The sequence below is a fragment of the Lissotriton helveticus genome, chromosome 1_1 (genome assembly GCF_964261635.1).
Source record: "Lissotriton helveticus chromosome 1_1, aLisHel1.1, whole genome shotgun sequence".
In the NCBI taxonomy this organism is placed as follows: domain Eukaryota; kingdom Metazoa; phylum Chordata; class Amphibia; order Caudata; family Salamandridae; genus Lissotriton; species Lissotriton helveticus.
Window position 1 is genome coordinate 156,837,210 of NC_136057.1, and position 16,204 is coordinate 156,853,413.

Below are 16,204 nucleotides of genomic sequence, written 5' to 3' on the forward strand. Positions count from 1 at the left end.
TTTCCATATCTCCTGAAGACTTCAACTCTGTAGAGACAGACTCGGTCGGTGCCCAAGGAAATCACACCCAGTAATAAGACCGTGCTGCCTTGTATTTCAGGGATTGACACCTCGGACTGTTCGCAAAACCTACTTAACCTCTTAAAACAAAGGGGTAGCCCTCGCCTTGGTGTTAAACATCTGCCCTTAAAAGGTGGCTTCTCCTTTGAAGCCTGCCTTTTGGGGCTAACACCAAGTGGCTCCTGCAGGAGGAAGGTGACACCACCCTGTCCTGCAATTCCTCATTGTTCTCTTTCCTGAGAACTAAAGCTGCACACTGCAACAAATTACATTAATTTCGACTTGAGATACAAGTTAGGCTTAATATAACAAGTTGTTTGATACCTTGGGGTGCCCACTTTGTTCGCACCGTTCAGGAGTTATCACCATTGAGGGCTCAGTGTGTTATCCTGTACACGCCTATTTGGCGACCAATCCTTTCCACAGTCAAAACTGTTTTGCGTGTTTTACTGTCAGGACATCTAAAGTACATGTCCTGCTTCTGTCATATGTTGCACCCTACCTTTAGGACTCGATAGTCCTGCCAGAGGAATGACTTACACACATGTCCAGGGGAAGTGATGGCTTTATTTTTGCTTTCTATGGCAAAGTCAGGCTAGCAGTGCACAACTGCTCTATCAGACTGCAGTGGCAGACTAGATGGTTCGTTTTACTTGGGGGACCTCCAGGGTGGCATATTCGGAGTTGCAAACCCTGGGGTACCCCTATAACTTACATCCCCAGGAACCAGAGTACCATTACTATGGATTTACATGCAAGTAAAACATTTCCAATTGGGTACAGCTAATTCAGCATACAATTGAGGGTTAGGGCGCCGAGGTCTGGTTAGCAGGCCTTAGTGCTCTGAGTCAAAAAACCTGGGGATTGATCATGCAAAAAGAGACATTTTCTTACAACTACAGTTTGGACATGCACACCGACAACAAGCCTTAGTCGGACAGACTTAACTTTAAAACTTTGTTCTCTATGTCTTCCATCTCTACACGCAAGCCACCATATTAGGGGTATGGGTTCTGCTATTTAGTCTATGCAAAACACATTATCTACTGCTACACAAGCTGCAAACAATATTCAGCTTGTTGTGATGTAGGTTCACAAGCACAACACCCACCTCCTCGGAAGCAATAACAGGTTAATATATGTGAAAATGGTCGTCATTATGTGAACTCTAGTACTTGTAAATTTCTCCCCAGCACAGACATTGTAGTGCTTCACTTCTGTGCAAAGATGCTGAGATTCTTAAATCTGGGAAAAAAGCAATGCTGGTGAAAATGGAATTTGTGACCTAGTGCATTGCGAGTTCAAGGGAGGGAATAAGAGTCGGCTTGAAACCTAAACTCCTGTTACAGAAAAAAAACTTGTAAGATTTCAAACCCAATTCTAGATGGCAGGAGAATGTACAGTATATGAATCTACTGCACTAGAGGATGCAACCCAGTTGTTAAAGATAATTTATATGTTCTGTATATTCTGTTTGGTATTGAAAGAAAGGTACCCATTTGGGTAGAGGGAACAATAAAGAATTATTCTCGAGTTCTTACTGGATGTTAGACTCAAACTCCTAGGCCCTTTAAAAAAAGACCGTTCAGCCCAGTCTCAAACAACTCTGCTGGATTTGATTATTATAGTATGGTACCGCCCACTCTGCTTGACATGGCATGGCTGTACATCTGCATTGTTTGGTCTGGGGGATGTCCAGCACTCTGTGTCATGGTGGCTGAAACTCATCCTCTGCCAGATGTGGTGCACATTCTGAACAATATTGCACCATCATGATGGGTAAGCACCTCTCTGTTAGATGTAAGATAGAGCTAGACTCCAACCAAGCTAACCTTAGTAAAATCCAGGATTTCATCCCAATAAAACCTCCAATGTAGTACTGTACGTCTGTAACTAATCAATCTCCTGTCTGCTGAATAAGCCAACTTATAAGTAGAGGATTAATGAAGACGTCCTCATCTTTTCTCCCGTAACTTCAATCACACAGGCAGTGTGTGTATATGTCCAGCATGTCACATGAAATCTTTCCTACAGGCATCTCTCCTACCTTCACTTTGCCATTCTCTTCACACTCCCTTATATGTTAGAGGCAAATGAGCTGTAGATCATATGCTATGCACAGATCGCCATCTAGTGTTGGGTCCGGATGTTTGCACTTTGGTTTTCTTCGAAGAAGTCTTTCTAGTCATGGGGTAGGTGACTCCTCCTTTCGGTGATAGTGCGCCTGGGCATCGACTCCATTGTTAGATTGTTTTTTTCCGCCACCGGGTTCGGATGTTACTCACTGCGCTCTGGTTTCCCTCTGTGCACAAGACACTCAACCTCGACGGTATTGTTTCCGATCGTGTATACTATTCTTCGCGTGTCGGATTTTCTGGTTAAAACTCTTTCAATCGGGAAAGTTCGACTAGCGGTCGATGGAACAAACTCACTTTAAATTCTGCCCTCGGTGCCATGCAAAATACCCGCGCACCGACTCACACGAAGAGTGTAACCTGTGCTTGTCCCCTGAGCACAGAGAACAGAACTGTGACATGTGCAAAGCGTTCCTCTCCAAGAAGACACTTCGTGACAGTCGGGCTCGACGCCTCGAAATACAAAGTGAACGCACAGCCTCCATTCCGGACCTCTTCGGACCTCAATCAGATGAAGAAGCTGAGGATGCTATCGGGGCTGAAGAAGAGCAGGAACCGATCTCCGTTTCCGAGTACGGTTCGGAGCAGGATGATGACATCCCACAGGGACAACGTACTGTGAGTATAGAAACTCCCTCGCTCCGACATCCACCTCAACCCAAAAAGAAGGCTCAGCACCAACCTGTGCCTTTAGGCCCCAGTCGGCCCCGAGATCACGCTTCCGATGCCCCGCCTTCTGGCTAGGCACCAAAGCCTTCCAAAAAGCCTTCCGGCTCCTAAAAGCCCCAATCCAAAATGGGAAACAAGCCGAAACACACTTCGGATCCAAAAAACCCAGCCCCTAAACCAAGAGCCGAAACAACCGCAGGCCCCGAAGTCACCAAATAAAGTGGATGATATCTTTAGTGATCCTGTCAGGGCACATACATTACCCCTAGGGTAGACAAAAAATATAAGTCAACACCATCTGACCCAGCATACATTAGGGGACAATTATTGTTGGACTTACTAGCAGTGTCTAACACACGCAAGAGTGCTAACTCCCAAACCACAGGAGATGCTCCACCCCCAGATAAGGAATCTAACCTTCTTGATGGTTCGGGGAAAATAATTGCATCTCAGTCAGCAAACGTCTGGTGCATATCCAACACACAAGCATTGCTAGCTAGATACGGACATGCGCATTGGGATGAAATAGAACAATTGTTCCAATATCTACCCCAAGAACATAAATCTAAAGCTGTAGACTTGATAAGGGAGGGTCAACTTATTTCCAACAATCAATCAATCAGACTACTTGTAAAGCGCGCTACTTACCCGTGAGGGTCTCAAGGCGTTGAGGGAGGAGAGGGGTGATGCTACTGTTCGAAGAGCCAGGTTTTGAGGAGTTTTCTGAAGGCGAGTAGGCCTTGGGTCTGCCGTATGTGGGTGGGAAGGGTGTTCCAGGTCGTGGCGGCGAGGTAGGAGAAGGATCTGCCGCCAGTGGTTGCATGTTGGATGCAGGGGACAGCGGCGAGGGCGAGGCTGGCGGAGCGGAGCTGGCGGGTGGGGGAGTGGAAGTTGAGTCTGCTGTTCAGGTAGGCTGGTCCGGCATTGTGGAGTGCTTTTTGTGCTTGGGTGAGGAGCTTGAAAATGATCCTCTTGTCGACGAGGAGCCAGTGGAGGCTTCTCAGGTGGGGGGTGATGTGGTCGCAGCGGGGGACGTTGACGATCAGTCTGGCGGAGGCGTTTTGGATGCGTTGTAGTAGTCGTAGGTGTTTTGCTGGGATTCCTGTGTAGAGTGCGTTGCCATAGTCTAGTCTGCTGCTGACGAGGGCATGTGTCACCGTTCTTCTTGTTTCCATCGGGATCCACTTGTAGATCCTGCGGAGCATGCGGAGGGTGTTGAAGGAGGAGGAAGAGACGGCGTTGACCTGTTTGGACATGGATAGGGAGGAGTCGAGGATGAATCCTAGGTTGCGTGCATGGTCGGTGGGTGTTGGTGCTGTTCCCATAGTAGTCAGCCACCAGGAGTCGTCCCAGGCTGAGGGGGTGGGTCCAAGGATGAGGACCTCCTTCTTGTCTGAGTTCAGCTTCAAACGGCTGCTCCGCATCCAGCCGGCGACGGCCTTCATTCCCTCGTGGAGGTTGGTTTTGGCGGTGTGTGGGTCCTTGGTGAGGGAGAGGATGAGCTGGGTGTCGTCGGCGTAGGAGATGATGTTGAAGTCGTAGTGGCGGGCCACTTGTGCGAGGGGACCCATGTAGACGTTGAACAGCTTCGGGCTGAGTGATGAGCCCTGGGGGATGCCGCAGATGATGTCGGTGGCTTCGGATTGGAAGGGTGGGAGGCGGACGCTCTGTGTTCTGCCAGAGAGGAAGGACGTGGTCCAGTCGAGGGCCTTCTCTTGGATTCCGGCTTCTAGGAGACGTGTCTGTAGAGTACGATGGCAGACTGTGTCGAAGGCGGCCGACAGGTCCAGGAGGATGAGGGCTGAAGTTTCGCCGTTGTCTAGTTGGCGCCTGATGTCGTCTGTAGCGGCGATGAAGGCTGTCTCGGTGCTGTGGTTTCGTCTGAATCCTGACTGGGAAGGGTCCAGGATGTTGTTGTCTTCGAGGTGGCGGTTCAGTTGCATATTGACGATTTTCTCCATTACCTTTGCTGGGAATGGGAGCAGGTGCTACCTCGATGCTGCAGACACAGCTGCCAGAGCAGTCAGTAACAGTGTTCTTTTAAGAAAGCACGCCTGGCTACGTATCTCTGGATTCAAACCCAAGGTCCAACCTCCATATTAAACACACCTTTTGATAAGCATCACCTTTTTGGCCCAGCAGTAGACTCTTCACTGGAAAAGATGTAGAAAGACACTGAAGTGGCCAAATCCATGGGGGTGCTTCAGTCACCACAAGGCATAGTTTCTTACGGCGCTCTTTCTATCAAGCGAGTTCCAAGAATTCTTCCTCAGAAAATACCTCCGCCTATAAGGGTAATAATAAACCCTCTGGCTCTAAGAACTATTTCCGAGGAGGGTACAGAGGAAATAACGCTAATTGAAGAGGTAGAAGTTCAAACACATGCACCTCCCCCTCCAATACAAAACAGTGACTCGCCTCTCCTTCCCCCGACAACCTAACACCTGTCGGGGAAAGACTGTCAAATTTCTTAACAGCTTGGCAGTCAATAACAACAGACAAATGGGTTTTGCAATTTATCCGTTCTGGTTACTGCCTGGAGTTCATCAACATTCCTCCAAAGTCACACAAACTCTCACAGGATCATCTACACCTCCTCAAACAAGAGGTACAGTCTCGACTTTTGAAAGGAGCTATCGAGCCCGTACCGCTACAACACGAAGGGTCGGGCGTGTACTCTTTTTACTTCCTAATACCAAAAAAGGACGGGTCTCTCAGACCAATCTTCGATCTCAGAGAACTCAATTCTTACATACAATCAGACCATTTCACATGGTAACACTTGAACAGGTACTGCCTCTTTTGCAAAAGGGCGACTTTCTGTCTACTCTAGACTTAAAGGACGCCTACTTTTATATTCCAATCCACCCTGCTCATCGCAAATTTCTCAGGTTTATGTTAGCCGGCCTACATTACCAGTTCAAGGGACTCCCATTCAGAGTCAACACTGCCCCAGAGTCTTCACAAAATGTCTGGCGGTAGTAGCCGCTTATCTCAGGAGACAATGCATCCATGTCTTCCCATACTTAGACGACTGGCTCATCAAAGCCAGCACTTACCAACAGTGTCTCAAATACACTTCCTTAACCATCAAGTTACTGCATCAACTAGGGTTCACAGTCAATGTGCCAAAGTCACATCTTCAGCCAGCCATTAGTTAGAACTACCTAGGAGCTACTTTAGATACTCAAAAGGCTCTGGCGTTTCCCAGCATAGCCAGAGTTCTCAACATTCAGGCTTTGGTTCTCCAGTTTCAACCCAATCAATCTCTTCCAGGTCTGGCTTAATTGCAACTGCTGGGGATGATGGCATCTTACATCATGATCGTCCCGTATGCCAGGCTCCACATACGTCCGCTTCAGGAATGCTTGGCCAGTCAGTGGAACCAGTCCCACTGTTTATTAACAGATCTAGTGTTGGTAAGCGGCAGTACTCATCGCTCTCTGCAGTGGTGGAACACGCAAAATCTGTCAAAAGGATGGCCCTTCTTAGACCCGGTTCCACAGACCGTACTAACAGCGGACGTGTCTCTAACTGGCTGGGGTGCTCATCTACAGCAACACACAATATGAGGCTTGTGGAGTCATCGACAAAAGTTGCTCCACATCAACCATTTAGAGCTCAAGGACATATTTCTAGCAATCAAAAAAATCCTTTCAAACCCATGTGGCTGGCAAAGCTGTCCTGATCCGTACCGACAATATGACAGCTATGTATTACATACAAAAACAGGGGGGAACACACTCCCTCCAACTGTACCATCTAACCCAGGACATCTGGAGGCGGGCTATTCATCACAAAATCGATCTCCTAGCAGAACACCTCCCAGGACTAGACAATCAGATGGCAGATCTGCTAAGTCGTCAGACACAGCAAGTCCACGTTTGGGAACTACACCCTCAAGGTCTCCTTCCATTCTTTCAAATGTGGGGCTTTCCAGACATAGACCTGTTCACCACTCACCTAAATGCCCAAACTTCGCGTCCATGTATCCACAGCCATTGTCCAAAGGCAATGCACTAAGGATGAACTGGCCAGGGATATTTGCTTACGCTTTTTCGCCTCTCCCACTCATTCTATTAGTGGTTCAGAATCTCAACCATGTGTCCTTGGCACTAATCCTCGTTGCTCCCACATGGGCACGTCAACCATGGTTCACAACCCTGTTGGAGCTCTCAGTAGTTCCTTATCAAAAGCCACGTCTTACACCCAGTCTCCTCACACAGAGCCATGGAGACGTAAGACACCCAGACCCCAGTCAATTCAATCTGGCGATCTGGCACCTGAAGTCCTTGAGTTAGGCTATCTTAATCTACCGCCAGACTTTACGAATATTATCAAGGAAGCTAGACATCCTACCACAAGCGCCTGCTATGCAGCAAAGGGGAGTTGTTTGTGATTCACTGTAATAACAACCACAACAACCCGCTTGATACTTCTCTCCAAAACATTATATGCTATTTGTTACATCTACAACGTTCCAATTTAGCATACACGTCCGTATGTATACATCTAGCTGCAGTAGATGCATACCTGCAAAATAGACATCTATCTCTCTAGATTACCTTACATTAAAGTGTTTATGGAAGGACTCAAAAGGGTTTTTCCCCCCCGAGACGTCCACCTGCTTCAATATGGAATCTCGCAAAAAACACAGTTGATGGACAGAATGTAGAACAATGTCATACATTCACCCCAGTACAAGGATCTGGGCCTAAATCCATCGTTTTTTTGCACTCCACACCACCCTGGGTTAGACACTGGCTATATGCAAATCAGCTCTGACCCTGTGCCTCATGGGAACAGTCCAGTCCGAACTACCAAGCCATGTCTTTCCCAGACCGGAATCAAGCATCCAAGGACCGGTTTCTGGCTATCAGCCTGGATAGCTTGACTCCAGTGGTGTGGAGAGCCTGGGACTCACGTCTGAGCATACCCAGCCCACTCGGGGTGAAAATTGCAAAAAACACAGTTGATGGACAGAATGTAGAACAATGTCATACATTCACCCCAGTACAAGGATCTGGGCCTAAATCCATCGTTTTTTTGCACTCCACACCACCCTGGGTTAGACACTGGCTATATGCAAATCAGCTCTGACCCTGTGCCTCATGGGAACAGTCCAGTCCGAACTACCAAGCCATGTCTTTCCCAGACGGGAATCAAGCATCCAAGGACCGGTTTCTGGCTATCAGCCTTCATCAGCCTGGATAGCTTGACTCCAGTGGTGTGGAGAGCCTGGGACTCACGTCTGAGCATACCCAGCCCACTTGGGGTGAAAATTGCAAAAAACACAGTTGATGGACAGAATGTAGAACAATGTCATACATTCACCCCAGTACAAGGATCTGGGCCTAAATCCATCGTTTTTTTGCACTCCACACCACCCTGGGTTAGACACTGGCTATATGCAAATCAGCTCTGACCCTGTGCCTCATGGGAACAGTCCAGTCCGAACTACCAAGCCATGTCTTTCCCAGACCGGAATCAAGCATCCAAGGACCGGTTTCTGGCTATCAGCCTTCATCAGCCTGGATAGCTTGACTCCAGTGGTGTGGAGAGCCTGGGACTCACGTCTGAGCATACCCAGCCCACTCGGGGTGAAAATTGCAAAAAACACAGTTGATGGACAGAATGTAGAACAATGTCATACATTCACCCCAATATGGAATCTCAACATTGTCCTCACCAGACTAATAGGTCCACCCTTTGAGCCATTGCACAAATGTGAACTGCAATTTCTCACATGGAAAACTACTTTCTTGGTGGCTATCACAGCACTTAGAAGAGTGGGTTAGTTTCAGGCATGAGTGTCAGGCACGAACTATAGAAGAAATTTTTTTACAAATGCACCAAAATAAAGTGGTTCTTCTGAATAATCCTAAATTCCTCCCTAAAGTCATTTCTGCTTTTCACATCAAACAATCTGTTGAGTTACCTGTGTTCTTCCCTCAACCAGATTCAGTAGCAGAACGTGCTCTACACATACTAGATGTAAAGAGAGCATTGCTGTATTACATAGAAAGGACAAAACCTTTCCATAACACAAATCAACTTTTTGTCGCTTTTGCTCCACCACACAAAGGCAATCCCATATCAAAATCAGGAATTGCAAGGTGATAGTTCAGTGCATTCAAATCTGCTACGCAAAAGCTAAATGAACATTGACAGTTCCCCCTAGAGCCCATTCTACACACAAACTTTGGGCTTCTATGGCATTCTTCGGAAATATACCCTTAGATGACATATGCAAAGCTCCAACATGGTCTACACCTCACACATTCACAAAACACTATTGTGTAGATGTGTTGGCAAGACAACACGCTAGAGTAGGCCAGACAGTTTTACGTGCACTATTTCAGACCACTGCAACAGATTCAGGTTAGCCACCGCTTTGGGAGATAACTGGTGTATAGTCTATGCATGTGTTCTAGCAAACAAATGATGGACGGAATACTGACAATGCAAACATTCTCCCCCAGTCAAAAGATCTGGGTTAAATACATCATTCTTTTGCCCACTACGCCACCCCAGTTTCGACCCAGCCATATGCAAATCAGTCTTGACCCTGTGCCCCATGGGAACAGTTCAGACCGAACTGCCAAGTCAGTCCTCCCTGGACTGGAAACAAGCATCCTAGGACCGCTTTCAGGGTGTGTCCCCCTTCTTCAGCCAGGCTAGTTTGAATCCAGTGGCACAGTGAGCAAGGGACCCACGTCTGGGCATACCCATCCCACTTAGGACAAAAAGTGTTACAGCAAACAAATGATGGACGGAATGCTGAGAATTCAAACACTCTCCCCCAGTCAAAAGATCTGGGTTAAATCCATCGTTCTTTTGCCCACTACACCACCCCAGTTTGGACCCAGCCATATGCAAATCAGTCTTGACCCTGTGTCACCCTTCCTCAGCTTGAATCCAGTGGCACAGTGAGCAAGGGACCAGTTCGGTCTGGACTGTTCCCATGGGGCACAGGGGTCAAGACTGATTTGCATATGGCTGGGTCCAAACTGGGGTGGAGTAAACTCTCTGGGTTAGATAAACCTAAGAACTCTTTGTGGACTGTTCACACGCAATCTAATCTCTGTCTCTTTTCTGGAAAGAAGGGTGCAACAGAGCTCTCTTGCATAAGTGAGCTCCTTCTGGGATGCCTGTGTCCGCGGATAAAGTTAATTTTCTTATTAACCACAATATATTTGCCTCTTAGATCTTCTTTAAAGCAAATCCCCAAAATCACGCCATGTTACAGAGTCTTCTTTCTCTCTCTCTCTCTCTTTCTATCAACAAATATATAATAGTCTCCGGCTTTAAATAAACTAGAAATTCTGCAGCTGTGCATTAGCCATTTCACTCTTTTGCTTCACATTGTGTTAAGGCAAATACCTTGCCAAGACTCTCTTGCAATATATAAAGTTGCTTGCCGTAGAATGTCCTTGATTGGAGCCTCTGATCTCCCAGTCCTCTGGAATGTGAATGTGCTGAATTTGTAGAGGTTTTGTCCGAGAACAGGACTGCTCCAAGATACAGCTGCTTGTTCTCCGATGACTGCATTGACGAGCGGTAATTGTCTAGGCATGTCTCTTAGTTATACAGGGGCTGCCGCAGCCATCATAAGATCTCTAGGAATTTGTGAGATTCAAGATGGTTAACGGAGCGCCATTGGAAATCTGGGCACACTTTTACCAGACGTTTGGCATCTGGCCGAAAGTGTTTTAATCTGTCCCAAGGCTCCTCGGACAAACCCTGGGGCGCTTTAGTCACTACCTGACCTGGGCCATCCTGAAATAAGCACCTTATGCATGATCACGACTGCTAACACGCCAAATATATGATGCTCGCGATGATGTGATCTGCTATGCTGATTGTGAAACTATTAACTGGAGTGGCGCCGTAATGAGGGCGCTGCTCACTACAGGCTTTGGAGGCTGGCTGAAGCTGAGCTTGGCTACAGTGTATCAGTAGTATTCCCAGGCGCAGCATTACCTTTTGACTGAGTGATCTGTATCAGGAGAGGCAGTGCCCAAAGGCTATGACCGCTGCTCAGGACGTCATGTTTTGCTGCCGCCCCCTGTGGCGGCGCGAGTGGGTGGCTAACATTTTGGGACTCAGGCTATGACAATACCACTGCTCTCACAACTGCGCGGTAATTGAATCCCTGCATCTGCCGCTTGAGCCCAGGTACACTACAGTGCAGCGGCTGCTGATTCTTGAATGCAGCCGGGCGGCCCATTTGCTGAGGGAGACCAGTCGTTCATTGCGTTCTGGACTACTCCGGGGAGACAGGTGGTGCGGCCTTAAAACAAATTGCCCGGCTGCAGCTTGCCTTGCAATTTAAGTACGTTTAATGTCAGTTGTCTCAGTGCACATCTGGAGAGTGTTAAAGTGACTTAAAAGTAAAATTAGCCATATATTATTATAGCGCTTTCTGCAATGTACTTGAGATAACACAGCTCCCTGGCTCACTCAGCTGCCGCGCTATGTGTGTGCGTGCCTCTCAGCCTCTTTCCCCCCAATGAATGCCTGGTGCTGTCCGCCGCTGTGGCTTTTAGTCTGTGAGTTTAGAGTGTGTTGCCTCATTTAGGCAACTCATCTGGGTCGCTGGCTGCGCCGGGGCTGCGCACATAGCGGCATGCCACAGTTGCAGTAAAATTTCCTAGGCAGTTCAAATGATACAGATCACATCAATTTGTTTTCGTCATGACTAAAGAGATAATTAGAACTCAGTGTAAAGGAGAAGCAATTCTTTAAAACATACAAAAATTCATTTTATTCGTGTTTATAATAAAAAATGGACATTTAAGAAAAAATCTGGATACAAATAGGTACATTGCAGATCAGATACGATGTATTCATTGTTTAACTTGTTTAGTTTGATAAACCTTTGGATCTGAACAATGAAATTACACAAACATCTAGAGAATAAACATGCATCTATTATTAACAATAATGTAAAGACAAAAACTGATATAGCGTGGCTGTGTGATGAAAGTTCTCAACGCGTGTTTCGGCACAAGGGGTGCCTTCATCAGGAGTGCCACAAATAATTTTCCTATAAAGATGATCAAAAAGAATACACAAAGTTTTTCATAAACATCACTTGATTAAATTTTATTAAAATTACACTGAGTTCAAAGATTCTAAGGTAAAAGAGAATACTCAAACATTGCCAAAAGAGTTACAAAAAAGGCTAATGCAGATGACCAGGTCAAGAAGAAATCAGTGGTGACAATCACCAAAGAGGATTAAAGAAAATTTTAATGTGAAGAGAATGAGTCACCCTTAGTGTGGAAAAAGAAGAATAGAAGTTACTAGAACTTACAATAAATAAATGGTATGTCAAGTCGGTGTACTTCAAAGAGAAAGGCCAGGGCGGTATTCAAAGTATGACCTGTATATTAAAAACTGTAGTTAACCATTTGGGAGTGGGGGACCGGCATGGAAAATATGCACATGATGTGGACACAATTTAACTTTAGACTTTACTGTAGGGACAACAGACTTCTTGTCATTTGTAATGTGAAAGGATGTTTAAAATTCTATAGTTAATCTGTACAGATAATGGCTTGATATGGATACTTCTGCCTGTATTTAGACTGCCCTGTAGATGATACTTTATTTCTAGTCATGCGAATATATATATGGAGCTAGGATAACTTTGGTGGGTGGGTGAACCGATGAAGAGTAATGCAGTGACAAGATTTGTCAGACTACCGAGCCAACATTCAAATTAAAAGTTGTCAGCTTGACTTCTTAAATTTCCCTGTTGGGACAAGAGGAAGATGGAAACGTACTTGTTTACCTGGAACTGATGGTCGGGCGATTAACCAATCCAGAGCGTAAATATGCAGTAAGTGATACAGGCGATTTAAGACGGCCAAGGACAGAGGGCTGTGCCGGGAAAGGGGCTTCCAAATGAGCGTCACAATTGGAAACTGCAATAACCAAATGGAAAAAGAGGCGTTATGGTGGTATTTACGTGCTTCCAGGGAAGTGAATAATGTTACTTCTAGCGCATGGATACCTTAACCCCTTCCATGCTCATGACGAGGTGAGCTCGTCATGTAACGCGGCTTTTAAAAAAAAGCCGCCCAGCGTGAGAAAAGCCGCCGCACGCATGCGGTTAATATTTGAGATGATCAAAGTGACACTAGGGCCATACACGACCAGGTCGCGGACCACTTACTTCGGGATAACTTTTTAGGGTTAACCACCTCTTTTTGAAATGACATTACAGAGCCATGGCTACCAGCTGTGACTTATGTGACTGCGTGCCTCAGCCAGCCTGAGGCTTGCCCAATGCCATTGCTTATGCTGTCGGCAGCGGCAGTAGTCCAATTTCAATGACTTTTACTTTTAGGGCTGTAGGGTGTTTTGGTAAGTCCTCATTGAAATATTGAAAGATTTAAATTACAAATGAGATGTGTATTTTAACCTGACAGGCATGCATTTTTAAAGAAAAAGAGGAGTGGGGTTATTTTGTTTAGAATCATGCTACAATCAGCAGTCTCGTGTAGTAGCCTCCTCCAACCAGACACTGATATAATCTGTTGCATTGTCCAGTGGCACTGGGCTCTGTGTATACACTATATATTTTGCTGTGGAGTATAGCGGTATATTCAAACTGGGCCCACCACAGTGACCTCACACTGAGAGATTCTCTCGCGAGACATGCACTGATTTCATACAGCACTCACAAGTAAGTGCAGCTTTTCCAGTACTGATATGACAAAATAGAAAACAATTTGGAGTTCGATAAGATCATGTTTCAAAACACTTTGACATAATACACAACCACGAAACAGACATTGATTGTGCACAGAACTTTAACAAAGTATTGCCTTTGAAAGACTTGTTTAATATCATGGTTATACTTTAACAGTACGATCAGGTTAAAAGGGCTCTAGGTTAGTGCTATTCCATTTCTGGTGCTTTGCAGCAATTTTAAGATCTTCTTAGAGTTTCTTGTTGCTCACATGGGTGTAATTTCTGATATTTATATGTTTTCCTTGTCTTCATTCCTTGAGTTTGCTCACGAGAAAGTATTACTCATGGGCATTGAAATGTCACTCATAATTACACTGAAATTATGAAAATGTCATACACAGCAATCTGAAACCTTGGCAGCTATGCACAGGGTGTTGAGCAATGTTCTGCACAAGGCTGAGGCACATGTCACCTGTTTCAAGCTTTGTTTTCTTACCTGTGCTAATGCAGCTCAGGACCAGCCTACTGTAAGAAGACCTTTTCTTGCACTGTGCTCTTCAAGGCTGTGTCCAGAAGAAACTCACTCACCCATCATGTCAGAGAGAAGAGGCATTTGTTCGATATTTCGTGAATGTGTTTTCTGTTTTTCCATTCCTTTTGCATCTTCTTTCTCCATCAGGGCTCTCTCACTTCTCGAGCTCGTACCAAGAGCCTCTCCGAAACCAGTTCCGTCTCAGAGTCTGCGGTATGTCCCCCTTCTGCAAGCTATGTCTGCCTTGTTCACTTGCTGCCATCACACTATTGCAGTTACTGGTGGCACCCGGTGTTTGTCTTGTTCTTTCTACCTCCACTTGGATGCCTTACTCCAACACTTTCTTTAAATTTCTCAAATATTCAGCGCTTTTCTGTTCCCTTTTCTGGTGCCCGTAACCATTGACAAAAGCTACTTTTGGGATACGGTTTCCTATCTCTGGGCCTATTTTCTCTATTGTCTTTTTCAATTTTTTGGCTAGGGCACTAAGCATATTGCAAATCACCTTTGTATATCCTATCCACAATGTATAGTGTTTCTTAAACTCGAACTGCGCCCCTCTTTTCTCTGTCGTGGTGCTTTAAGGGTTGCACATTGGGTGTTTTGCTTGCTTCATTCTGGGTGGAATGTGTGTGAATCATTGTTAGGTCAGTGTTAATTGTCTCTGATGCTGTTGTCGGTGGTAATTTATTTAATGTGTAGAGGTTAATTTGGAATAAAAATGTATGTGTGCTGTGCATTCATGGATTAGATCTTTTCAGGCCAGTAATGAAATGTGTGATCTTGTTAGGAAAGTATTGGAATGTATGTGTGCAATGCGGTAGAGTCGATACTGAAGTGTGGGAATGCGTCCAAGCCCTGGAGTGGATCCCTGTCTTTGGCATATTGAATCTCATCAGATTCAAAGAAACTGTTAAATGCTGATGCAGAAAAATCACAACTCAAGTCACTTAACATTGATCTAGCTTCTCTAGAGCCTTTGTTTGTACCAGAGAGCTGCAGCCTCGGCTACTTTATCCTTCTTTATGGGAGCACAGAATTAAAAGGGTTGACTGGTCATGCAGGGCATCGTGTTTGTATAGTGCCTGACATTTTTTATTCCAGCTGTCCTGGTCTTTGGCCACGTCAATACATTCTAATGCAGAGAGTTACCAACAAGGCTTTTAAGGCCATTCTTCCTATAATTCAAAAGACAGTAACCAAAGTCCACAACACAACAGATATGCAAGGATTGTGAGTGTGCGCATTCTCATGTGCAGGATGGCTGGGCTCACACAGTCTTTTTCTACTGCAAGGAGTGACAATCAAGGCTTCCAATCTACGCAGGAAGGAGGATGTGCTGGCCAGGACTAGGACATGCTGAATGAGGCCCAAGTCACCCAGAGTAGATTTCCTCACTGGTGGATCCTACACCAGGGAATGGTGTATTAGTGTTTTACCATCACCTTTGCCATTTGTCTCCAGAGGATTCACTGACCGACTGGACAAGTTGAGATGTCAGTTTCCAATCCGTTTGCTTTTTTCGTGGTTGTGCTTTGTGTGGTGGATCTAAGAAAACTAAAATGTACAAAGCTTTTTTTTACTTTAATCACCTAGGTTTGGTTTAGAAGAATGTGTTATCTGTAAATGCTGAACTTAACATTTTAGCCTCCAAGGAATCCTCAGGAGAAAAGGGAATTTCTCTCTGGTAGAGAGGAGAATCCTGGGCTCCAGTGGAGCCAACCTGAACACCAGTGCCTGGTAGCTGAAAAGATGAAGTCCCAGAAAATGTATGCGATTTTTGTTTCAGCCTCCGTGACCATGTACTAAAGCAGTCTATTCTGGGATCTGTGATTTCTTTTTTTTTCGGCTAGTGGTCTTAAAATAGACTTGCAGCTCTGAACTCACAGCTCCAGTATAAGATGTTTTACAGTTATTAGCCCATGGCTTGACACTGGTATTGGTAATTGCTATTTTGCCACCATTCTAGCTTTTAAGAGGACTCTTAAGCAAGGCTGTGATTTATACTTCCCAACAGAACTGCAGTTTCTGATGATACTTCTAGCCACAGAATCCTCACCTTGTGAATATTCCCCCGGCATCAGACTGAATCTGGAAACTTTTA

The 16,204-nt window shown here is 45.6% G+C and overlaps 1 protein-coding gene across 7 annotated transcripts in view; it reads left to right on the plus strand.

The window, feature by feature from the left end:
• SZT2 (SZT2 subunit of KICSTOR complex) overlaps positions 1 to 16,204 on the plus strand; it is an 804,663-nt gene that overhangs the window by 715,967 nt on the left and 72,492 nt on the right. For 2 of the 7 annotated variants that reach the window (XM_078659315.1, XM_078659316.1), the window contains one exon: positions 14,248 to 14,313. The exons of the other annotated variants lie outside the window; for them this stretch is intronic. In XM_078659315.1, the coding sequence (XP_078515441.1) occupies positions 14,248 to 14,313 (66 nt within the window). The remainder of the gene's footprint in view (positions 1 to 14,247; positions 14,314 to 16,204) is intronic. 7 annotated transcript variants of the gene reach the window in all.